General features: G+C 40.7%; 6 protein-coding genes across 7 annotated transcripts in view; 1 reads left to right on the forward strand and 5 right to left on the reverse strand.

Annotated features, from left to right (window-relative positions):
- lamc1 (laminin, gamma 1) overlaps nucleotides 1–1232 on the reverse strand; it is a 66523-nt gene extending 65291 nt beyond the window's left edge. Inside the window, exon 1 of the mRNA XM_067606932.1 lies at nucleotides 484–1232. Coding sequence (XP_067463033.1) covers nucleotides 484–856 — 373 coding nt within the window. The 5' untranslated portion in view covers nucleotides 857–1232. The remainder of the gene's footprint in view (nucleotides 1–483) is intronic.
- Nucleotides 1–25948, reverse strand: part of LOC137194785 (tripartite motif-containing protein 16-like) — a 200704-nt gene that overhangs the window by 71826 nt on the left and 102930 nt on the right. The window lies entirely within an intron of this gene.
- LOC137194786 (tripartite motif-containing protein 16-like) overlaps nucleotides 1–25948 on the reverse strand; it is a 192258-nt gene that overhangs the window by 71826 nt on the left and 94484 nt on the right. The window lies entirely within an intron of this gene.
- Nucleotides 6709–12469, reverse strand: LOC137194790 (zinc finger protein OZF-like). 2 transcript variants are annotated; one of them, XM_067606953.1, is made up of 4 exons: nucleotides 12205–12469; nucleotides 11521–11632; nucleotides 11117–11185; nucleotides 6709–10140 (listed from the first exon to the last, which is right to left on the reverse strand). In XM_067606953.1, exons 2-4 carry the CDS (start codon nucleotides 11621–11623, stop codon nucleotides 8984–8986), a joined length of 1329 nt encoding a protein of 442 aa, XP_067463054.1. In that variant the 5' UTR covers nucleotides 11624–11632; nucleotides 12205–12469; the 3' UTR covers nucleotides 6709–8983. The 2 variants fall into 2 exon arrangements, with proteins under 2 accessions (XP_067463054.1, XP_067463055.1); XM_067606954.1 differs by lacking the exon at nucleotides 11117–11185 and having other exon boundaries at nucleotides 12205–12455.
- LOC137194791 (zinc finger protein 436-like) lies at nucleotides 17059–19464 on the reverse strand. The gene is made up of 2 exons (XM_067606955.1): nucleotides 19180–19464; nucleotides 17059–18285 (listed from the first exon to the last, which is right to left on the reverse strand). Exons 1-2 carry the CDS (start codon nucleotides 19364–19366, stop codon nucleotides 17264–17266), a joined length of 1209 nt encoding a protein of 402 aa, XP_067463056.1. The 5' UTR covers nucleotides 19367–19464; the 3' UTR covers nucleotides 17059–17263.
- The window catches only part of rasal2 (RAS protein activator like 2), a 92026-nt gene continuing 89833 nt past the window's right edge, over nucleotides 23756–25948 (forward strand). The window contains exon 1 of the mRNA XM_067606936.1: nucleotides 23756–24324. Within this exon, the coding sequence (XP_067463037.1) occupies nucleotides 24213–24324 (112 nt within the window). The 5' untranslated portion in view covers nucleotides 23756–24212. The remainder of the gene's footprint in view (nucleotides 24325–25948) is intronic.

The raw sequence follows: 25948 nt of genomic DNA on the forward strand, positions 1-25948 counted from the left end.
CAGAAAGTCACACCAATCTCCGTAGAAAACTCCACCGATTTAAACTTTTCCTTCATGTTTGCAAAGCTGCTTCACATCATGTGACACAACTTCAGATCTTCTTTGAATTGTAACGACTTGATCTTCATTTCGGCACCAAACATTTACACCAATTTCATCAAACTTTTCAACTAACATCTTTTTTACAGCAGGTTCTCGCTGCTCGCTGAGGTGTTTTTGTAACGTGAAGCGACGCAGCGACTGATGGGTGAACCTGCTCTTATAAACTGGATTTACACGTCAGAAAGTGTGTTTATGCGTATCTGGTTTACGCCGAATTAAAGAGTGTTTCCTTAAGATTTATAAGATATATATGTATGGTTGTGTTCATTCGTGTATATTCATCAGTAAGAGAGAAAGCGTTAAATCATAAGTTATTTCAGGGAGGTTCTGCGCGGCGGATCTCGCGCGCGGAGAGGAGGGGATGTTACCGGCGGTTCTTACCGAGGTGCAGGGTGAGGTTGATGGAGTTCGGGTACTGGATGCCCGCCAGCATGGTCTGGCTCTGCCACCAGGTGGTGTCCTGCTGGTTGTTGTAGTCGGTCAGGTAAACGGCGCTGTGGTGGTTCCGGGGGTCCCGGGCGTCGCAGATGTGGCAGGACTTGGTGACCCCGGTGGCGCCGGTCTGCACGCAGTACTCCTCCGGCGGGTTGCCGCAGGTGTTGGTCGCCACCACCGTGACGTTGAAAGCGGCGTTAACGAACTCGGGCATGCAGCGCTGCGCTCTGCTCTGGTCGTCCGCGCACTCATCCATAGCCGCGCGGACGCACATCGCCACCCAGCTCCAAGCCACCAGAGCTCGGATCAAACTTCGCATTTTTCAGTCCTCTGCGTCCTTCCCTCTCGACCAGAAACTCCGACACAAACTCTTCCCGAACTTCTCCAAAGTTTGTTGTTTTTTGTTTGTTTTTTGCGGTTACCGACAGATTCCGGAGGAAACCAGAGGAAACATGCGGCGGTGATTCTTCGCTCCAGGCCGCGTCCAGAGCTTCAGTCCCCGGCGGTGCTGGCTGGTGAGAGTCGGTCGGTGAGAGTCGGTGTGAGCTCGGGCCTCAGCTCTTTGTGTCCGCCGCCATGCACAAAACTCCAGCAGGAAAAGACGAGATTCCAGACTACACCCAGTCCGCTACTGCGCAGGTCTGAGGCGCAGAGGACACTACGGCCACTTCCGTGTCAACTCTGAGACAAAACTGCAGAGAAATCCTCCAAAGTCCAAAACACTGACATTTATCTTTAATAAAACTCTGATGAAGCTGTAAAATCCACAAAACTCCTCAATAACATCTAAAACACTTAAAACGGTTAATTAACGGATGACAATCAAACACCAATTAATCAACTCTTCACTTTAACTTCTTACTTTCCAATTTCTGTCATCTCAAAACTTTTAGTTAAGAGGATTATTTTAAAACTAAGGCATGAAGTAACGTTAATAAGGGTCGTTTTAAAGACACTTCAGTAACTCTAAACCTTTAAACATCCATCCAACACTGTGTTGACCTTCTGTATGGAAGCTCATTTCAGCCAAGAAATAAAACATTGATAATGAGGGATGACAAAAATAAAAATCTCTTGGTGATAAGATTTCCGGTATCGATATATCAGCCAATAATCTTACATATACAGAATATATACACACATTTGTTTGGAAATGATCCCTCAAATGTGGTTATAAAACACAACGTCATGTGATGGAGGCAGGATATTTTACAGTTTAACAATAAACTTTATTGTATAAAATGACCAGAAACAGTAAACTTCACTGAGAATTTAAGAATTATTAATAACTATAAATAAAAGAAACACATAGAACAAATAAAAAACATGCATACATTAAACTTAAATTAAGAAAAATGATCAAATATTAATAAGCAACTTTAAAAAATGAGAAAAAAATATCAGCGCATATCAGACAATATACACGCCGATACAGATCCATCTGTGATTGGCCGATATCGGACAATAATATCAGCTGATCGATACATCGGTCGGGCTCCAGTTTAAAATCAAAATTATTACATAATAGTCAAAATTTCAAATTACGGTTTGGCAAGTCTGACTTTAAAAATCAACATTTAGCTTATTATCTGTGATTCAGACTTTTTCTTATTAACTCATAAATCAGATTTAAGAAGTCAAAATGTTGATTAATATTTAATAACTCTGACTCACTGCAGGTGTTTTTAATTTCATTGTTTCTGACTTTTCATCAGTTGTTGTTGTCGTTTTTTTTAATTTTCTTGGCAGATTTGGGCTTCCGTACTCTGCTGCTGCGTTATATGATTACAGGAATAAAACATTAGATACACAATATTACATTCAAAATAATTATTGATTATTCAAATTATTTTGTGAAATACTGGATCATTTTTACCTCCTCAGGCTTTTAAAAACACTCAAAATGACAAAACCTCAAAGAGGAAAAATCACTGTTTCTCTTTCAGAAACATATTAATTATCTGTTTTTTAAAGTAAATTATGTAATTTATACCTTGATCATGACAACGAATATTAAGTGACAGTTTTAGACAGTTTGAATTTGAATTAATAACCTTTATATAAAGTATTATAAAACCTTTAATACATTACAGTCTGTTAATTACGTCCACATTCAGGAGTCTTTTTAAGGTATAAATAAAGTGTGTGTAATGTTATTTTGTAATTTTTAAAGGATTTTTATCCCCCTAAAAGCCTTTAATCCATTCAGAAAGATTGAAATATTATAATCCATTAATTTAATTAATGACACTTAAACTTTGTCAATTTAACCTCTTCAGTCTTTTAAAAACACTCAACATGACAAAACCTCAAAGAGGAAAATCATTGTTTTTGTTACTTTAAGGGGATAATTAATGAATAAATCAATGGATTTTAATTGATTATCTGTTTTTAAAGTCCTTCAATGTTAAAATTGACCAAATAACATGAAAACCACCACAATTTTTAAGGATTTTTACTGCTTCAAAAGCCCTTAAAATATTATAATCTATTAATGTAACAAATCAAACTAAAATCCATGAACTTTAACAACACTTTAAACTTTCATGTAAGTCTTAAAATGTATTTAAGTTGTTAGTAAAAGGCTTTTAAGGGTTTTTTTAAGGGGTTAATTTTCATTTTCAAATGAATGGACACATTTTAGGGATCTCTGGTTGTCATTGATGTAGATGAAGGTGTTTATAAAGGATTCATTACAGTTTTATTACATCAATTAAAACATTTTAACAAGTAAAACTGTTAGAAAAGAGAATTTACAGCTGAACAGAAGCTGGTTGATCACTGAGGGAATCAAACATGTTTTAACTTTCTTTTTCTTTTTTTCTTCTGGGACTTTGGACTCGATTTAACTGAAACATCATCAGAGGAGATAAAAGCAAAACAACAGACTGAAGAGAGTTAACGAAGTGTTTGTTCATTAACACACAGTTCAGCTCTGATTAGATCTCCACACACACACACACACACACACACACACACACACACACACACACACAGGTTTATCCTAGGATCTCTGATGAGCTGGTGTTTTGTTGTCTAACAGCAGCTCAGACCGTCAGGTCAAAGGTCACAGATGAATCCCGTCAGTGTGAAGCTGAAAACAAAAGTAAACTGATGAGACAAACATTCAAATCTGTTATTTATGTCATTAAACAGTTTTAATATTCAAGTTTTCATCTTTTTTTGAGCAGGTCGTTGTTTCAACAGGTTCGGGGATGTAAATGAAGGGCGACATGTTATTTGTTTTGAGCTTTATTAAATTCAAATTATAAACCAAAAAAACACTAAAAACTGTTTCATCATGTTTTCATTCGTCAGCGTCTACGGAAGTTCATTTACAACTTAATTGTTGATAATTTCACATTTTGGGTTCATTAAAAAGAAAAATCACATTAAATAAATTAAATTTAAGAAAATAATAATAACTGAGCAAACTATCCACTGTGAAGACTGTGAGATGCAGTAGAAAGCTCTGAAAAAAAGCAAGTAAGTGAACCTTGAGTTTTTTTTTTTAATTAAAAGCAATGATGAGTTTAGTTCATTCTTCACTTTAAGAAATAATCTCCATTTAGTAGGTGTTCTGGAGCTTTCAGTTGTACGGTCGATGATCTTCATCTCCAGATGGAGTTTGGAGATGAAGACGTTCAGATTGACGTGAGAGACCTTTAAAGGTTTAAATCTGTTACGATATCACTGAAAGCTCCGGTGCAGCTACTAAATGGACCCTCTGTTGAGATTATTGGTCACATTAAACCTCCCTGAGGTCACTGAGGTCACATTTTTGGGAATTAGGTTTTAATGACATAAAGAAGTGATAACACTCGCTAATTCTGAAACTTTTAAAAATTAAAATAAATTAAATTTTGACTGTTTTTAGAAAAACAAAAACTCTGTAAATTAAAAGAAGTTTAATATTGTCCAGCAGGATTCAAGCCACAACGTAGGATTTATGTCTTTACACAAGATTTAACAGTTAAATAGATTATAAATAAATAAATAAATAAATAAAAGGTGGAATTTTGGTGTAATTTCCTTTTAAAAATTGTACAGTTTGTTTGGTCTGGTTTGAGTCAAATGTATCTTTGTTTAAACTCGTAACGTCAGTATCCCTAAAATCCTGACTATCAAACCACAAAGGTCCACTTACTAGTTTTTCTGGGGCTTTCAACCACCTCTCATGGTCTTCAACAGTTCCCCTCACTGCTGCAGCACATTCATTCCTCCCTCGACGGGACCTGGCCCCTCGATGGGTCCGGGCTCCTCGACGGGACCTGGCCCCTCGACGGGTCCTGGCCCCTCGACGGGACCGGGCCCCTCGACGGGTCCGGGCCCCTCGACGGGACCGGGCTACTCGACGGGACCTGGCCCCTCGACGGGTCCGGGCCCCTCGACGGGACCGGGCTACTCGACGGGACCTGGCCCCTCGACGGGACCGGGCCCCTCGACGGGACCGGGCCCCTCGACGGGTCCGGGCCCCTTGACGGGACCTGGCTCCCGGATTATCTGATAATCAGTTTTAACCTCGTTATCATTTCAGATGATTCAGATGATCAACAGTTAATCCAATTATAACAAACTGCTCTTAGGGTCCCTGAGGGTCTCTGAGGGTCTGAAGGGCCCCACTTTCCCCTGTTAGTGACCCAAAACTCAGTCAGAACTGATTCTTAGTTTCACATAACTTATGTTAAAAAGTGTTTATCGTGTGAAGACGGACGGCGCCGCCTGCTGGTCGTCTGCTGCAGCTGCAACAAACTGAAGTCAGAAAACAGAACAACTTTATTTTACACCTTTAATTTTATACAAATGTCCTGAAAAACATTCTGAGTAATTTGCAGATATATAACTGTTAAATTTTAGGACATTTTACAGAGAAGATGCTGCAATTTGGTACAAATGATAAGAAACAACAGAAGTTACATTGCTTTAGTTGATAAATGTTAATTCATCTCTAGATGTTTATCTTTAGTGAGTTAGAATCTTAATTCTTTAACAGACAGAAAATACTTCAGACTAAATATTTGCATGTTAGGTTGTTTCTTAAAATGAGCATCAAGTTACATAACAATACATCCTCAAAATTAACAGAAACATGTCAGGAGTCTAATTTTTTAAGAATTATGTATCAATATAATGAATAAGTACTTACCAACTAAACCAATTTAACACTTTATTCTGTTTTTTCTTATAATTTGTACCAAATTGCACCAAAAATGTCCTAAAAATTAAGTTATATGTCTACAAATTACTCAGAAAAATTACAGGAAATTGGTATAAAATGAAGGAACCTGTACAATATTCTAATTAATAATTTTATTTTATAGCATGTTAGGTTGTTTCTTAAAATGAGCATCAAATTACATAATACATGTCCTCAGAATTAACAGAAGCATGTCAGGAGTTATGTATGAACCTCAATATAATGAGTAAGTACTTACCAACTAAACCAATTTAACACTTTATTCTGTTTTTTCTTATACTTTGTACCAAATTGCACCAAAAATGTCCTAAAAATTAAGTTCTACGTCTGCAAATTACAGGAAATTGGTATAAAATGAAGGAACCTGTACAATATTTTAATTCATAATTTTATTTTATAGCTCCTGTTTCATTTCAATCAGATATATAACTGTTAAATTTTAGGACATTTTACAGAGAAGATGCTGCAATTTGGTACAAATTATAAGAAACAACAGGAGTTACGTTGGTTTAGTTGATAAATGTTAATTCATCTTATCTCCGTTCATAACTAGAATTAACATTTTATTGTTTTTTCTTATAATTTGTACCAAATTGCACCAAAAATGTCCTAAAAATTAAGTTCTACGTCTGCAAATTACTCAGAAAAATTACAGGAAATTACAGGAAATTGGTATAAAATTAAGGAACCTGTACAATATTTTAATTCATAATTTTATTTTATAGCTCCTGTTTCATATCAATTAATGAACAAATGATCCAATATTTCAGCAAAAATCAAGGATTAGAGAAAAAGTCCAAAAACTGAAACCCTTTGGATCCTTTCCGTCAAACATCTGTTTTTCCAAATAAGAACTAAATATTTCGATGTAAATAAACGGAGAATTTAAGGTTCTAGTGAAGTAATTATATTGATTGTCTGGATGTTGTAGATCGTTTGATCAGACGTTCATTTGTTTCAATCACAAACATCAGTTTTAAAAAAAGAATTATATTTATTGCAAAACTTAACAATAATAAACATCAACAGACACATATGCCAGGGGTCAGAGGGTAAATAAATGACATCATGAAAGAAAAAGGTTCAGCAGTTCAGACAATTTTACAATTTACACATATTAAGAGTTTTTAAGAGTTTTTAAGGCTTTGGGGTTTGCAGAGTGCTGAAGTTTGTATTGTTGCATTTCATTTATAAAAAAACTTAAATAAAGGTTTTCTGTTATAAAATGTACTTTTGTGAATAAGAAATTCTCAGATAATAAAAATATTTCTGTTATATATAATAATATATAATAACAGCACGGTGATGAAAACTGAACAAACGTTACGAGTGTGTTGGGAAAGTTCCAGTTTAAGTATTTACAGTATAAAAGACAACAAACATCTGTTTCATCAGCTCGGTGATGTCATGGCGGCAATGACGAGAAACAGCAATGCACACTGGGTAATCTGCAGCCCTCGGAGGGAATGGAACGACACATGAATCATGAATCTGTTGCCCCAGTGCATGCTGGGAGGGTACCCGAGACACACCTACCTCATTTAACAGCAGTCACATGATCAGCTCTCAGCCAATCACATGAATGCTGATCACGGTTTCAACCAGGAACCCGTTCTTCAGATGTGGTCTGACTAATCCAAGCTAGCATGTTGCTATCAGGCTAAAATAAGCTAAAATTATACGACTGGCTACGAGCTGATCATGTGACTGCTGTTTAGTCAACAAAAGAAACTTGGTCAACTGAAATCGTACATAATCTTTAATCGATTAGTCGACCAGCAGACTTCAGCCCTCCTGCTGTTAAATGAGGCGGGTGTGTCGGGGACCCTCCCAGCATGCACTGGGGCAACAGATTCATGGTCAGCTGACAACAGATCCAGTTGGTCAAAATCATCAACGTTCTAATCAGAGCTGAGCTGCAACGATTAATCGATTAATCGTTTGGAGTCATTTTTGTAAGAAAAAAAAGTGCAAATTCTCTGATTTCAGCTTCTTAATGTGAATATTTTCTGGTTTCTTTCGTCTCTCTGACAGTAAACTGAAACAAACAAACATCTGATGACATCATCTTTAGGAAACACTGATCAACATTTTATAGATCAAATGAAATTAATTGAGAAAATAACTGTTAATTGCAGCTCTAGTTTTAATAACCCAGTTATCTACGTATGGAGATCAGGGCCCAGCCCTTGTCTTTCGTTGATGTTGCTAAGCAACAACTCTTAATTAAATAAAAAGCTCTTAATCATAACTTCATCTCAGTATCTCAATAAAAATATAGAATCAAAGCTTTTGTAAATCAAACCTGTAGTACAGCAGGACGTGCTGTAGTTAAGGTGCATGTTTGGAGGCTTTGACTGACAGGTCTCTCAGCCAATCAGATTCAGTCTCTTTCACACATAGTTCCCAGTAAAGTACTGGGATAACCATTAAGGCACCGCTGGTGATTTTCACTATTCACACCCGCAGCTACATTCAGGAACATTTCTGTCTTTGGCCTTTTCACACATAACATCAACAACACAGGAGCAGGTGGGACAGTCCAGCAGATGGCGGTGACGCAACACAGTCCAGAGTCCAAACGAGAGAACTCGTTAGTTATCAAATCAGCAGCCGAAGCGTCGGCAAGAGTCTTGTGATTGGTTCGCTCGCTCGTCAGACAGACGTCACCCTTTATGTGCTCTTCCCTGCAACGTTACTGCGTTCGTTCACGACGCAGCCGTACCGGCGTTTTCCCTGGAATGTTTCTCGGTCTTGAGGCGGGAAATCGGCGGTACAGATTTCCCTGAATATCGATCGCTGCCCCCCGTTCACACACGACACCATGCAGGAAATGTTCAGGAACATTTCAGGGATGGACTGCGTGTGTGAAAGGGGCTTTATTTAGATTAAAAGGTGCGGCAACATGAAGTTTCCTGTTCACTTCTATTGACGCCCGACTGACGGACACATTGAAGCGTGTGTTTCCTGTTTCAGTGCGACGTCCAGCTCGTTCAGCCAATAGAAACACGGCTACAAACTGTGCCGTCACTCTCACATTGTTTAAAGTTTGTGAACGTTCTGATCAATATTTAATTTATTACCCGCATCAGAAACTTGACATCACATCCTTTTTTGGAGTCGAGGGTGGAGAACATTTGGAAACATCATGTGACCACGATTTAAGGATTTCTGAGAGTCTCGAGTCTCAGACAAACAGCCGGGAGCAAGTATCAAACTCGAGGCTTCAGGTTCGTCCGCCGTGTTTCATCAGGACGTTTTCTCTTCGTGAGCCTTCATGTGGCGTCGCAGCGTGTACACGTCTCTGAAGCCGCGGCTGCACACGCTGCAGCGCGGCCGCTCCTCCGTGTGGCGCTTCATGTGGTTTTTGAGCGGCGTGCTGAGCGGGAAGCCCTTGCCGCAGACGGGGCAGGTGTACGGCTTCTCGCCCGTGTGCGTCCTCATGTGGATCTCCATGTTGTCTTTGCGGCTGAAGCTCTTGTCGCACACTCTGCAGCTGAACGGCTTCTCGCCCGTGTGCATCCTCATATGAATCTTCATGTCCGAGCTGTTGGTGAAGCCTTTGAAGCAGAAGTTGCAGGTGTACGGCTTCTCTCCGGAGTGCGTCCTGGAGTGGCGGATCATGGACGAGGTGATGTTGAAGCCCTTGCCGCAGACGGGGCAGGTGTACGGCTTCTCGCCCGTGTGCGTCCTCATGTGGATCTCCATGTTGCCTTTGCGGTTGAAGCTCTTGGCGCAGACTTTGCAGCTGAACGGCTTCTCGCCTGTGTGGCAGCGCGTGTGCACCGCCAGCTCCACGTGTCGCCAGAAGGTTTTGCCGCAGACCTGGCAGACGTGGATCTTGACGTGTGTCTGCAGGTGCTGCAGCAGACTCTCTCTGTCCGGCAGCAGTTTGCCGCACACGCCGCAGAGGCAGTGCTCGTCGTCTGCGTGGACCTCTACGTGGTTCATCAGCGAGCCGCGGTAGCTGAACATCATGCCGCACACTTTACAGGATCGAGACGTGGTATTCCCACCTGCGTCTTTTCTCTGAGCGGCGGCGGCGGCAGCAGGAGGGTCTGCTGGGAGGTCCGACTGTGGCGGCGGCGCATCAGTCAGCTCGGAGGAGGTGCTCGGCAGGACGTCATCGTCCTTCAGGGCCTCCTCAGAGGTCGCGCAGTCAGCCCGAGGCTGCTCACTCTTACACTGCAGGCTGTAGATGAACTCCATCTGAGGAGCTTCATCCTGGACTCCAGGACTGGTCCACACCTCCTCCTCCTCCTCCTCCTCCTCCTCCTCCTCCTCCTCCTCTTCATCCTCGTCGTCCTCCTCCTCCCTCTGTTCGACGGCGGGAGGCTCCGGCTGCTCGTCAGGCTGCTGCAGTGGAAGCTGCTCCTGGAGTTCACCGCCGTCAAGCTGCTGAGAGCCTGCAGAAGGAGAAAGTCTGGTTCAGTAAAGGTCCCTGAACACAGTCAGACCGTCTGAGAGGAAAGTCGAGACAAACATGCTTAAATCTTTGGTTGTCAACCCTTAAACTGTGATAAAAATATATATTTTAAAAAATGTAATAGTTGTTTTAGTAATTTTTTAAACAAAAAATTAAAAAAATAAGCTGGTTTCAGCTTTTCAAATGTGATGATTTATCACTTTTCTTTGGCGAACGTGATGATAAACTGAATATTTTTGGGTTTTGGGCTGTTTAGACATTTAAAGATGTAACTTCAGACTGTGAGGAACTTTAGCAGTTAACAAAACTCTGCATGAGTTCCATCATGAACCTTTAAGACCCCGTTCACATTTAGTTTTAAAATGTGTCTTGTGTGATGAGATCACAAGTGGACAGCTCTAAATACAAGACACGTTGTGATCCGATCAGTCAAACAACTTGCTGAGATTGTCTGAGACACATTCGTCCGCATATCTTCTGTAGTTTTAACACTAATGTGTCCTGACGCGTCTCTCACAAGGACGTAACAGGAAAATACGTCATCAACACAGGACATGGTGGTTGTTTTTATCTTTTGAAGAGCTAATACATATGTGTGGTGGACGGCCTTCCCAGATTTAACCACCAAACAGAAAATCTACCTGTGTTTGGCGGGTGTTAGTTTCAGACTCTGGAACATTTTTGTTTTCTTAGCTAGCCCGTACAAAACAAATCTGGCGCTTATCTGGCAACAGACTGACATAATAACTGCGTGCGGGGCTCTTATGATGGAGAAAATCTGAACACAAGTGGTCAGCTGGACACCTCGGAGACGCATCATAGACACAGGCGTGAACGGCGATGTGTCTCAGCTGGATCACCAAGTGTTAACAGCCTCTATCCTTCTCTTTGTCCTATTCTTACTGGTATGGCCCATTTATAATAAATCACTGGGCCGTTACCACCCACATGTGTACCTGTCTGATGTGTGTCGTGATGCTCAGCATGTTCTCCTTCACTCTCTGGTCTGGAGCTTTGTGGCTCATCTATTAAATTATTAGAATCGGAATTAAGAATACCATTGCCGGCAGTATTTTCCATTGAAATTGCTTGTGCATGACCTACTGTTTAAAATAGCAAGTACCTTATATACACTTTGTCAGTTCAAGAATTCTAATCATTTGAGTTATAACTGGATCTTTTGGGGTTAGGAAGATGAAACTCATTCACAATACTATGCACAGCCTAATGTAACCACTGATTGAAATTAATTAGTTTACTTCCGACTTTTTAAAATATGCTTCTGAGAAAACAGGCCTGCTTCACATTAAATTAATTATATATTAGATGGTTGCTTGACATTTCTATGATGATGCTTCACCTGCTGGTCTGCTGGCAGTCTGAATCCAGCTCTGCAAAGTTGCGATAGCTGCCTCCCTCAGCTCTTTCTCTGTTTCTTGTAGTCTCGTCCTTTTGGAAGGCATCTTAGCCTACTGTAAGCACCCAAAATTAACATTACATTAAAAAAAACATGCATAACATTTTATCCAATTTAAACATTACAAGTTATCATCTCATAACGAAAAATAAGGCGACTTTTATCAGCTGTGTCTGCTTGTTGGATGAAAATATACCACAGCCTGAATGAAGCATGTTCAAGAACATACAACAGCTAACAACTCATGACACAAGCTACAAGGAAGCTAACATGGACGTTTGGCCTGCAAAAGTAAGCTAACGTGGTGTTAGCTTGGTCTGGTTCGCATATAACACGTAGCTTTATATTGACTGTAAAGAATATCTAATATAACAGAGTCAACAGTCAAATCTCTACAGAACACACATTTAATGTAATGGTCGTAATTGAGGCGTTATCTTGCGTGTAGCATGCTGCCTACTTGTTAGCCGGCTGGCTAGCTAACTAGCTTAGATTGCTTCATGTGATAACATAATATAACGCAATATCGTGCGACGTAATGTAAAAATGACAAGCTGCGCATTGTTCGGAAGCAAATGTGGAGATTTTTTTTATTTATTTAATCATTTTCACAACTTCAAGACTCACCTGGAGTCCTCACACAACAGCAACACTACAAGTTTGGACGCTACAGTATCACATGACAAAGGTCAGAGGGCGTCACTTCTTCTTCTTCAGTGATGTTTAACGGCAGCTGCTATCCATGTAGTTACATTACTGCCATCTGCTGGAGTGACTGGGCTCCTACAACGTCTGGACTATTAAACTTTTTCCATCGGTCCTGTTTCCTGCAGGCAGTTGATGAAGCATCTTCCGCCCTGTTTACTTGCATCCTACTCCAGTATGTTCTTTAATTCTCTTGCTCAGCCCTAACCTTTGCATTTCCTCCATCATGTCCTATTGCAGTTGGCGATAACATGTTTCTACAGTTTCTGGTGCATGACGCTGCTCACAGAGACCGGCTGGATGCTTGTGCTGTGAAGGTTGCTGTGCTGGTTGCTGTGTCCTGTTCTTAGTCTTGATATTACTCTTCTCTCATGTTTCCTCCCCTGTATTTTACATTGTCTACTTTATTTTGAATTGAATGCAAATGTCTCCCTCTTGTCTCCTGATCCTAATGCTATTGCCATTCTCTGTTGATATTTTACCATACAATGGCCTTTCCCTCTGGTTTGGATAGTTTGATACAGATGTCCATGTTTGTTTACTTTTTCATTTCCTCTGATACCTATGTGAACCAGAACCCATAAAAGTATGATCTCAGTGCCTTGTGGCTCTTGAGTGAACTGACATTATTTTGAATAACAAATCCTGACGAGTATTGGACATACCCGACTTAAGACTAAAGAGTGCAAATACAGAATCACTGCAAACAAGGACTTTGTTTGGTCTGTATTGTTCAATCCATTCTAAAGCCATAACAATGTCATACAACTCAACTGTGTACACAGCTAAGAAATTAGAAGTGCATTTAAATATTCAATTTTGTGACTTGGGACGGTAACTGTCTGTAGCTGGGTCTTTTGATCCATCAGTAAAAACATGCACATAATCTCAGTATTTGTTTGGACGTCACTTTGCGTTACAACAAAGAGGTATAAAACAATTGTCATACAAAAACAATAAAAGCAACTTTGTACAAACCAGAGGAGACCAAAGTCCATTCATTTTAAGTCCTTTCAGAGTTCAAATAAAATATACTTTCTTAAAATATTGAAAGTCTTTGTAGCTTTTTTGTTTTTCACATTTTCGATTAAGGTGCCATATTGCTTGAGTTCAACAACAAACGGATGAAAGCAGGTTTAGAGCCAGAACGTTTTGCTTTGTGGATGTAGAATTTATTAAGAATGATCAGAAGCTGAATTATATAGAACATAAAATATAACATTGCATCAAATACATTGATCTGTACATTAGTACCTATTTTTCTATTTATAAAGTCTTGCATATCTGAAATAAATAAAATTATCCAAAATAAATTTGAATGATCACAGTGAAAAAACAAATGAAATATTGTTTCTCTATCTAAATTGCAAAAAACAAAGGTATAGTCTATATTTAGCTTAAATCTTGTCAACACTTCTTTAACATTTTTTTTATTGTCCTGGGTCGCCAATGTGGATTGACTTCTTCTTCGGGGTTTTACAGCAGCTTGTGTCCTTGGTGTTACATTACTGCTGTCTTCCGGAGTCAGTCAACTCCTACAGTGTCTGATTTGTCAGATTTTTCATATCAATCATGTTCTCCTAAGAAATTTGAGCAGACACTTCCTGCCCCACCACTCTCACCACACTCCGGTCTGCCCTTCAGACCTGCTCTTGTCGGCCATGATCTCCTCGTTCCCTCCATTATGTCTTTTCTCTCTGAGGTGTATTTCCTGCAGTTAACAAGTATATGTTCTACTGTTTCTGGTACCTGACAACTCACAAAGTCCATTTGGATGCTTCCCTATAATGTGGAGAGTCCCGTTCAGGTTACTGTCCTATTCTTAGTCTGGTCATTATTTCCTTCTCTTTTCTATTTCCTCCCGTTTCTCTCCATGCCAGCTTTATTTTGTATTGCATGTATTTGCCTTCCTCTTATCTCCTGATCCCAGTGCTGCTGCCACTCTTTACTGATTTTTCCGTATAATACCCTTTCCCTCTGATTTTGAAAGTTTAATTGGGGTGCCTGTTTTCTTTTTTTACAGCTTGTTTGGCTAGTTTGTCCACTCTTTCATTACCGATAATGTCCATGTGTGCAGGAACCCAAATGAATGTGACCACAGTGCCTTGTTTTATTACTTGTGAATGTATTTCCATTATATCAAATAGTAGGTCTTGGTGATTACTGGATGTACCTACAGTAGCTTTAGGCTGTACAGAACAAATGCTGAGTCACTACAGATCAGAGCTCTGTTGGGTTTGGCTTGTTCAACCCACTCATCCAAATGGCGTTAAACTCAACCGTATACACACTTAAGAAGTTTGATGCCTGTTTGAATATTGCAACTCTGTCTAGGAACTGCTTCTAGGAACTGCAACTGCAGAACCAGTGTTGTCTGTCATTGGATCTTTTGATCCGTCCATAAACACCTGTACATACTCTGTGTATTTACTTTCTGTATAACTATAGAACTCATTTACTAAATCTGCACTTTTCTTCCTTGCCTTAACTTGAAGTAACTCTAAATCTACCACCACTGGTTCTAGTACCAACACAGGGGTCGGAGGCCACATCACCATCGGGCAGAACTCCTCCCCATACACTCCCAGGTCTCTTGCTGCTGCATCTCCTGTCCAGCCAAAACTGGAATTTTTCTGTTCTCTCCCTTTCCCAGTAGGCCTGTAGCACTTTATTGGTTGTTATTGATTATCTATGTGCCCTCTCCCATTGAGTGATGGGAATTCTGGCTCTTTTTAGTGGGCAAGATCATTTGGCTCAGCTCAGCAATAAGAGCCGGCTCTTTTAGCTCCTATATGGCTCTTTGTTAGTACCACTTCTGGCTTTTATAATTCAGCCAAATTTAGCAATGTTTTATTATTATTATTATTAATACTACTACTACTACTACTACTAAAAAATGCAGCTCAAAGTGCTTTACAACAAAAGAAATTACTTGCACCAAGTGCTTCACATAAATAAAAGATATAAAATGAACATAAAAACATGTAAATGTACATAAGATGGAAAATGAAACCCACTTGATAATATTAATAAACATAAGATAAAATAAAGTGAAAATAGAATACATAGAACACATACTTCAGTGGTGAAAATTCAGAAAGTATTTCACCATGTGTACACAATCTAAATCAGTGCCTAGGTCTCTGAAGCCATAAACATAACAGAACCTCCTTTTTCCCAACAGACACAGACTCAACGCCAGTCTTGATTAACTGAAATAAGCTTCTTTCAGTTTACCCCAGAACGTCTTCCTACGGGTTTGACCTCACTGTGGGTCTTATCTGTGTCGGGCGTTTTGATATATGGTTGGTATGTGTGCACATATATCACTTTAACCCTAACCCTCTAAAACAATACATCACCATCTGTTAGAAAGTCTGATACACACATTAAATTAGGGTGCATAGCATGTGGACATACGGGTGTCGTATCATGTCGTACCACGGGACTGGGCACTCCAGCAGGCCCTTAGAGTGCCCAGTCAAGTGTAGTGTTTACTGCTGCAGGTGCCCTCTTTGAACCAAACAGGAGATGAATGGGTTTGACAGGAGTAATGAGGTGGGGATTATCAGTCCCAAAGAGGATCTGAGGTTGTACATTGGAAAAGGCATTCAAGGCACATCGTGCAGATGGAGAAAGCATTGCTCAGGCCTGTTGATAGGGTAAGTCTGCCCCACCAGTGAGATGTAAATGCCCCTTCTGTAGTATATGTTCTCTCTGAATTTAATGCTGCAGTTTTTTGGTGACTGACCTACCCTGCATGGCCTCTGGCTCTTGACTTACTGTGCGCAGGTCAAGTTTCTCAGCCGCTCCGTCTAAACCAAGGTACTCAGCAGCTGAAGGCAGTAAGATGGTGTGTTCAGGAGCCATCGTCCAGGATCACTTAGTTCTCAAGGGTACGATTCTTTTTACTCAGTTTGACTACTTTAAGTAGGACTTTGGGGACTTATTTTGAGGATTCATGTGTAGCACTTAAGATGTAGTAGCTTGTTTATTCACATCAAAATTCCAAAATGCTTTCCACAGCATTTGGGGCAGGGTTTCTTTAGGTCTTCCTTGCTCTTAAATCCATTTTGCCACTTTCACTGTACTTAATTTTTCAGTCTTTCATAATTAGTCATGAACTGATCAGGACACTGGCAGTAGGAACATGAAACTTTGAATTTAGGTCTGGTCTCAGACAAATTTGCCTCTGGCTGCTTTGGCATTGGCACCATGGAGTATGGTAGCTTGATGATGGGGAAAACTTTGATCTTTGACTGTACTCTGTTCATGGGAATTGAGAGGTGCCCATTTGGACGTTTGCAACCTGACCCGCCACTGCTTGGCACTCTGCTTCTCCTTAGAGCCATAATGAGAAGTCTACTAAAGTATAATGAGCATTTGGGTGAACCAAATGAGCATCACTTGCATAGTTGGCCTCCAATTCAGCTGGTAATTTTCTTAAGAAACATTGAACGTGTGATTTGCAGGCAAGCTCTGCTGCCCGTCTTGCCTGAGATTGTAACATACCCACCATAGATCTCACTCTTGATGCAAATTTATGGAAAGTATTTGCATTACCAGGGGGAACTTTGGGAAGGTTCGGGATAGCCTGTATTTCTCCCAGTGTAAGGTGATATGGCTGACCATACTGCTGCTCTAAAGCTGCTAAAGCCATGGTATAGGGCCATGGGCCATGAGCACAAGAAAGGGTATTATGACGGACTGAGCTCAGATGAAGGTGGCCTAATAGAAAATATAGTAACAGTGGATATTCTTAAGGTAGCAAGGTGATTGATTGTCCATAGATGTTTAATTAAAAGTACAATACGTAACAGTATACAGCCAGTACTTTAAAGATTATCAACAATCATTTATTTTATTATTAATTTTATGTTCAGTGATTTACTCATGTGACCATTTCACAGGATTTCACAGAGTCTCGAGTCACAGACAAACAGCTGGGAATAAAAATCAAACTCGAGGCTCCAGGTTCAAATTATCTGCTGTGTTTCATCAGGAAGCTTTCTCTTTGTGAGTCTTCATGTGGTGTTGCTGTGTGTACACGTCGCTGGAGCAGCTCCTCCGTGTGACGCCTCATGTGGTATTTGAGCGGTGTGCTGAGCGGGAAGCCCTTGCCGCAGACAAGGCAGGTGTACGGCTTCTCGCCCGTGTGTGTCCTCATATGAATCTTCATGTCCGAGCTGTTGGTGAAGCCTTTGAAGCAGAAGTTGCAGGTATACGGCTTCTCTCCGGAGTGCGTCCTGGAGTGGCGGATCATGGACGAGGTGATGTTGAAGCACTTCCCGCAGACACCGCAGCGGTACGGCTTCTCACCTGTGTGTGTCCTCATGTGGATCTCCATGTTGCCTTTGCGGCTAAAGCATTTCCCGCAGACTTTGCAGCTGAACGGCTTCTCGCCTGTGTGGCAGCGCGTGTGCACCGCCAGCTCCACGTGCCGCCGGAAGGTTTTGCCGCAGACCTGGCAGACGTGGGTCTTGACGTGTGTCTGCAGGTGCTGCAGCAGACTCTCTCTGTCCGGCAGCAGTTTGCCGCACACGCCGCAGAGGCAGTGCTCGTCGTCTGCGTGGACCTCTACGTGGTTCATCAGCGAGCCGCGGTAGCTGAACATCATGCCGCACACTTTACAGGATCGAGACGTGGTATTTCCACCTGCATCTTCGCTCTGAGTGGCAGCAGCAGGAGGGTCTGCTGGGAGGTCCCACTGCAGCGGCGGGGCAACAGTCAACTCGGAGGAGGTGCTCGGCAGGACATCACCGTCCCTCAGCTCCACCTTCAGGGCCTCTTCAGAGGGTGCACAGTCAACCTGAGGCTGCTCACTTTTACACTGTAGGCTGTAGATGAACTCCATCTGAGGAGCCTCATCCTGGACTCCAGGACTGGTCCACTCCTTCTCCTCCCCATCCTGCTCCTGTTTGATGGTGGGAAGCTCCGGCTGCTCGTCAGGCTGCTGCAGTGGAAGCTGCTCCTGGAGTTCACCACCGTCAAGCTGCTGAGAGCCTGCAGAAGGAGAAAGTCTGGTTCAGTAAAGGTCCTTGCCTGGGTCCAGACCTTTGAATTCACCGCCAAGTTGACTGATTTGTCTGGCATCATAACATGAAACAGCAGTTTCTCGGTTGAAAAAGCAATCAATCCAATCAGCGCCACAGGCGGCACTAACGCTGTTGTCAAACTGTGCGCCAGAAACAAGGAGTAAAACTAGGCAGTGCTGATTAAATATTAATCAAGATTCTGTCTCTGCATTGCCTTTTTGTCACCTCAAATGTTTTCAGAAACATAGTTTACTGTTTAGCTGTAAAATGAGTAAGTTTATGACCCGGCCGCCAAGTTAAAAACGGACGAGCCAAAACCAAACACAGCCCAACTGGTATTACATAACCCAGCATGTCACCACCAGCCAGAACGTTTAATGGTGATTGGATCTAATCTCCCCACCCCCACCCCCACCCCCACCCCTACAGAGTGTAGCGAGTTGATAATTCTGTCTGATATCAGGTAATAGTCTGGTTCAGTAAAGGTCCCTTAAAAAAGTGACATAACAGGAAGTTGACAATCGTGAGAGAAATGTCGTGAAATCTTTGGTCGTAAATCCAAAACGGAGCTCCTACACCTGTCTCCTGCATCACTTTTATTAGTCTCTGGAGCCGTTTCTTAACAAACTAACGTGACCAAACTCTTCATGATGAAGGAACATGTCACCCAGTGCAGCGCTGTGACTCACTGACGTGTTTTAATAGTTTTTGGAACAACAACGGAGGAATAAGATATATCAGACTTTGATACACCCACGATACTTGTTAGTAGATCAGTTCATTGTTGGTTTGGATCCAAACATGAAGAAAAATACAGAAAAACTCCAGACTGCTCCTTTAAAGCTGTCAGAGGAAACCGGACCTGTGTGTCCCCCGCGGCTCAGCGGAGGATCTGTGGCCGGACTCAGCGTCATGTCGGCGGCTCTGTACCGGCGGATCAACTCCTCCTCGCGCTCCAGCATCACTCGTTCCAGCAGCGCGAGGATCTCCTCCGCCGCCGCCGTTAACTTCTCGGTGACCAGAGTCCGTAACAGCTGTAGCTCTGACATCTTCTTAATCTTCTTCTTCTTTCAGGTTTATTGGCGGTTGGCAAACAACGAATTGGTGCATTTCCGCCACCAGCTGGTTTGGAGTGAGGACTATTTACAAAATTCATTAAAAAACGTCATATCTGCTCGTTATTCTAAGACACTGAACTTTAATCAGTGTACTTTAATCTGTCTGAGGTTTTGAATCAGATTCTTTCTGCCTCATATTTCTGACAGTGTAACATAACATGTTTTACTGTTTCTTCTTTCCCACATTAATCACATCTGCCTGTATTATATTCACTTATTCTGAATAATGTACTGTTTAGTCCGGTGTGTCTCATCTCCTGCACACTTCGTTCCATCATCCTTTCATCTCTTCCTCTCATTTCTTTCCTTCAATCTGTGTTTAATAATGATTGATTTCTGTCTAACTGCCAAATCATTGTGATCATTGTTCGCTTTGCAATCTTATCTGCCATCTCATTTCATTTGATACCATAAAAAAATTACTGTAAGAGCCATCATTTGAATTCTGTATGATGTTTGTTGTACTTCTATCAAAATCAAATCAAATCAAATCCAATCAAATTCATTTATAAAGCACATTTAAAAACAACCACAGTTGACCAAAGTGCTGAACAATAAGATATCAGGAATAAATTAAAACAACATGACAGGGTAACAACAAACAAGAAACAAGAACAAATAGAAAACAAATAATAGTGGAACACTGGGTTTTAACGACAGTCAAAGGCCTGAATGAACAAGTGAGTCTTTAGTTTGGCCTTAAAAGTGTCTCGGGAAGGGGAACACTTCATTCCAAGAGGTCAGTTGTTCTCAAGTTTTGGGGCAGCTACAGCAAACGCACCGTCACCCCTCAGCCGCGATCGAGGGACAGCGAGCAACAGTTGGCCAGAGGATCTAAGAGATCCGGTGTTGTGAAGGGGGCAGATGAGCTCTGAGATGTACCGGGGCGCCAGGCCATGTAGAGCCTTAAAAACAAATAAAAGGACCTTAAACTCAGTCCTATACTTGACTGGTAACCACTGCAGGGAGGCCAGTACAGGTGTGATGCTGTCTCTCTTCCCTGAGCCAGTTATTATCCGAGCAGCAGCGTTCTGCACTAGTTGCAAGCGAGACAGGGATGACTGGCTAACAGCCAGATAAAAGGCATCACAGTAGTCCAGACGGGAGGAAATCAGAGCGGTTGTGACAGTCTTCAAGTCGTTGACTGAGAGGAGTGGTTTCAATTTGTCAATGTTTCGTAGGTGGAAATAACAACCTTTGACAACAGAATTAATTTGTTTATCAAATTTTAGAGCTGAATCAAAAATAACACCGAGATTTCTGGCATGAGAATGAAGGTAAGGGGCCAGGGGCCCTAAGAGATTAGCTATACCCCCACTGGAGTCAGGGGGACCAAATAAAACCACTTCAGTCTTACTAGCATTTAACTGAAGATAGTTTTGTGCCATCCGATTTTGTATATCCAGGACGCAGTCAAGAAGGGACCTAACTGTGTTATCATTGTCATCACCAGGTTCTAATGGGAGGTATAACTGTGTATCATCTGTGTAGCAATGATAGGAGATATTATGCTTATTGAAGATGGAGCCCAGAGGGAGCATGTATAAGATGAATAGGATGGGCCCTCAAATGGAGCCTTGAGGGACTCCGCAGGTGATGGGAGCAGACGAGAAGAAGAGGTTTCCAATTTTGGACAGAGAATGACGTGTCTGCTGGGTAGGAGACAAACCACTGGAGGGCGCTGCCATGGATACCAACCTGATGCTCAAGTTGTCTGTTCTGCTGTTTGAATGACTGTACTGTAAACTCTCTCTCTCTCTCTCTCTCTCTCTCTCTCTCTCTCTCTATATATATATATGTGTGTGTGTGTGTGTTTACATACAGGAACACTATTAAAACCACAACATATACATAACAAGAGAAATAAAGAGAGGAAAAAAACACTTTTTCTGTCTGTATTTTATCAATGTTTTTATTGTATTCATATGGTAAAATTTTATTTTATTTATTTTCCATCTTATCAATTTTATTTGTCTTCGTTTTAGTTTTTTTATCTATCTATCTATCTATCTATCTATCTATCTATCTATCTATCTATCTATCTATCTATGTATCTATTATTATTATTATTATTTTAAATCTAGTTTTATTTCATTCTATTTTATCTTTTAAAAAAATCTATATTAATCTATAACATTTTCACAATGTCTTTATTATTTGTATGTCATTGTTTCTCGTGTGCATTGGTCTCAGATTGTTTTACTGTTTACATTTGTTCTCTTATTATCAGCTCATCAATCATCTGTGAAGCAGTCAAAGGTAAAGCTGCTCTACGACTAGAGTTTGATTGATTGATAAATAGATGCATTACCTTGTCATATCTATTGATTTGTTTCTTGTGTGTCCTTCCTGCAGTGAGCAGCAGGTGGAGGCAGAGTCTCTCTGACAGGCAGGAGACTCCAAACAGAAGTAAACAAGTACATCCAGCTGTGAAACAGCTGTTTGCTTTATCCTCATAAATATTTGTTCCACAACAGATGAAGACGTCTGATCACGAGCTTCACACAGAAAATCACACAAGTTTAAAATGTTGGAAAGTTAAATAAACAAACGAAAGCTGACTTTTTCTAAACAGAACAAATAAACGGGAGAGGAAGAGAAGAAGGAAGTCTGGGAGGAAAACAGGAAGTTAGTTTTAATACCTGCAGCTTTATTTCTGTTTCTGTTCATCCAGAAGTCAGAAAATGTTGGTTTATATCTGTAAATATGACGATGATAAAACTTTTACTGCCCTCCATGACTGGAGGAAGACTGACTGAATGATTTTTTATTAAAAAATTTTTTTAATCATAATGATAGGAAATAACATGAGATCAACAAAGTCAAAATTATAAAATAAATTAAAATTGTGACATAATTTTGACTTATTAGCTCATAGTGTTGATTTTGAAGTATTATGATAATTCACTTTTTTTCTTGTTTTATCACATTTTGTTCACAGGTTGTTTTTTTTCACATTAATTTTTTATTTATTGCCTCATAAAATTGTCCAACTACCTCTTCTATTCTACTGAGAGAAACTTAATGTTGCTTTACTCTCATAATTTAGTTATTTTTTTAAAGTCTGCTTTTGGATAAATCATAACTTTGACTTATGATGTCATTTTATTTTTATTTTGTTTTTTAATAATTTTACTGAAAAAGTCAAAATTACGACTTAATATCTCGTCATTTTCACTTTGTATCTTAATATTTTTTCTTCATAGTTGTGCAGCAAATAATAATTTTTAATTAGAATTTCTGTCAGTTATTTAATTTTTTTTTTTTATTAATCAATTATTTTTTTTAGTCTATGAAAAACCCAAAGATGTTTATAATGATATAAAACAGAAAACAAGAAAATCTGAGCTACTGGACAAACTGGAACCAGAGAACTGATCCATTTTTTACTTGATCAAATTAATCAGTTAATCAATCAACAACTAAAAGTATTACAGATACATTTTCAATTAACTGACTGATTATTCCACTGATGGATACTTTATAATCAGTGGTGGAAAGTAACTAAGTACATTTACTCAAGTACTGTATTTAAGTACAGGTTTGAGGTACTTGTACTTTACTTACATATTCAATAACTTTAAATTGTGGAAATAAACAATTTAAACTCCCTAATATATGATTATATTAATTTAACCTTTCATTCATGACACATTTGGGTTGATTCCTCTAGATTAAAAGGTGTTCCTCTAATGTGATGTTTTGTAAGTTTTTTTTACACCCTTAAAAACCCTTAATATAAACCTTTTATATATTACAGTCCAGTAGTTTAGCCCACATCTAGGATAGACCTGAATACGAATATATGATTAATTATAATTAATGCAAGAGTCAAATATTTCAATTGAGTGTTTCAATTAAGGGGAAACTTAAAATCTACTTAATTTGAGAGACTTGGTGATTGACATGTAACTCCAGCCAGACTCGAGCCGGTGACGTTGCAGCACATGGAAGTGGAAGAAGAAGTACTTCAGTAAAAGTACCAGTTCAGCAATGTAAAAACCACTGGTTTCATCTTTAACAATGTGTTGTATTTTAAAAGCTTGTTATATTATCCATTGTGTCAAATCTTCATCTGAAAAGTAACTAAAGCTGTCAAATAAATGTAGTGGAGTAGAAAGTACAATATTTCCCTCTGAAATGTAGAAAGTAGCATCACATGGAAATACTTAAGTGAAGTACAAGTACTTTATAATTGTACTGAAGTGCAGTACTTGAGTAAATGTACTTAGTTACTTTCTATCACTGTCCTTCACTCAGACTTTCCTGCGCGCTCTCGTGCCGTCTTCTCCCGCAGGAGCGCGCCCGGTGTCAGGCTCGTGCCCGGCAGAGTGCGGGGCAGCCAGCCGGAGCGGCGGAGACAGCGTGAGTCCGCTCACTTCCAGCGGCTCTCAGTGGGCTTAACAGCGGCTTCTGAGCGGACATTTCCCCCGCGGGACAGGAGTTTAAAAGGGACTCTCCGCTTCTCCCGGACGCCGGCTTGTTGGAAGTTTGAACCCCGGAAAGCTCACCTGGAAGAGCGGAACAATGAGGGAGAGCCAGCCGGGCTGCCGGACCGCCGCCGCCGGCTGCTGCTGCCTCAGCTAACGGCTAGCTCGGAGCAACTGGGCGGTCAAAGCGACAAAACTCTCCCGTGACGGATTAAAACACCGACTTTTAACGCGTTTCCCCCAGTCCTATAAACACTTACACTCCCGTTTATCCGCCTAACGGTCACTTCTGGAGGGATAACGTTACTTTTAAACAGAACAAGTTTTTTTCTGGTAACCGCTCGGACATGGAGACGGACTCGGTGGCCGGCGACGTGGAGTCTCTTCACGGCGGGCTGAGCCTCCTGGATCCCCTGGTGGACACCGTGTCCCAGCAGCAAGGGTGGCTCCGGGTTTACGGTAAGAAAAACACACATAAAAGGGGACAACAATGACCCCCCACCCCACCCCACATACACACACCCGTAGCACGTTTCAGCCGGTAGTCTGGAGACCGGTTACCGGCTGGAGAGCCAGGTAACAGCCGAGGTCATGGCGGCCACCGGCCACCGGCTGGCTGGCTGAGAGGAAACCGGAGTCGCTTCTTCTTCTGCTGCCAACTTTTACTCCCTCTGCTTTCCTCCAGTTTTCCACCGTCTCTCCTCTCCACCGAGGAGGTCAGAGGTCAGCAGGGTTTAAATTCTCCAACAGTTTTCATGACATGTGTCTCCAAAAGTAGATCCGGCTTCAGTAAAAGTAGAAAGAAGTGAAAGTTTTGAGTTGTGTGTAAAGAGTTTTGTCCCTTAATTTACTTTAAAAACACACCGGATGAATCTGAGGGGTCGCGAGATGATTAACGGGAGAGATTAATGTTATTCAACTACAAGTACAAGTACCTTAAAATTATACTGAAGTGCGGTACTTGAGTAAATGTACTTAGTTACTTCCACCTCTGTATACCAGGTCTCCTCCTGTGATATGAAGGTGGTTTTTAAATGAATGAACTAACAGCTGCCAGTTTAAACAAAGGATTAATTGTATTCATTGGAGCCATAAAACATCACACCAAGGTTAAAATATTTCACCAACAACAGACACACCAACACTCAGCTGAAAGTTCAGGAAACTTTCTCCTTTTCTACACGACGCTGGATCCATCAAACCATCTCAGTTTATCGCTTTTCTTCAGATTTCACGGCCTTCTGCTCATTAGATGTCGGTATCTGGTGTTCAGCAGTGTTTCTCAGTAAAAACATGACGACTAAAGTTTGTCAGGAGGAAACTTTTAGCCCTGATTCTGACACTCAAGAAGAAATAATAAAAGGAACAGAATGCAAATGTAAGCAAGTCAGTATTATCTCATGTTGTGCTGTATTTCTCTACATACCAGGCGATGGACCAAAGTGACTGACGGGATGAAATGACTCAGAGTTTCTGGATGAAACAGTTGCAGCTGTTGTCCAATTTTAACCTCCATTTGTTCCTTTTTATTTTATTCCTTAAAATAAAAGTTTCAGAGAGCTTTAAACCCACTTAATGTTCTTTCTTTCATACGGCAACAGGTGTGAAGCTCAACTTTCCCTCGTCAGATATCGTCCAGTCAGGAAGGACTAGTCAGACCTCTGTTTATGTAGACTGGACTTAAAGGAAGAGTTCACAATTTCACAAAGTGTCTTAAAGCAACAGTCAGGAGCCCAAATGAACATTAAAACTTGTTTTTCTTGCTGTAATCATTCCTCCTGTTCATACTGACCATTAACATGTATTTAAAAGTTTATCTGAAGCTAATATGAAACACAAAGAGGGAATCTGATGCTAAAAAGACTGTAAATGTGTCAGATATCCACCTGATGTGACTAACTCAGACTGCTGAAGCTGAATAGAAGCTTCACACAGACTTTTAAATGCATTGAAAACACATTTGAAGGATCTTTTAATATCCAGTATGAACTGGAGGAATGATTACAGACACCTGACTGCTGCTTTAACACACTGGGAACACTGGGAACACTGGGAACTCATCCTTTAATCTACGACTATTGAT

The sequence above is a fragment of the Thunnus thynnus genome, chromosome 12 (assembly GCF_963924715.1).
Source record: "Thunnus thynnus chromosome 12, fThuThy2.1, whole genome shotgun sequence".
Classification (NCBI taxonomy): domain Eukaryota; kingdom Metazoa; phylum Chordata; class Actinopteri; order Scombriformes; family Scombridae; genus Thunnus; species Thunnus thynnus.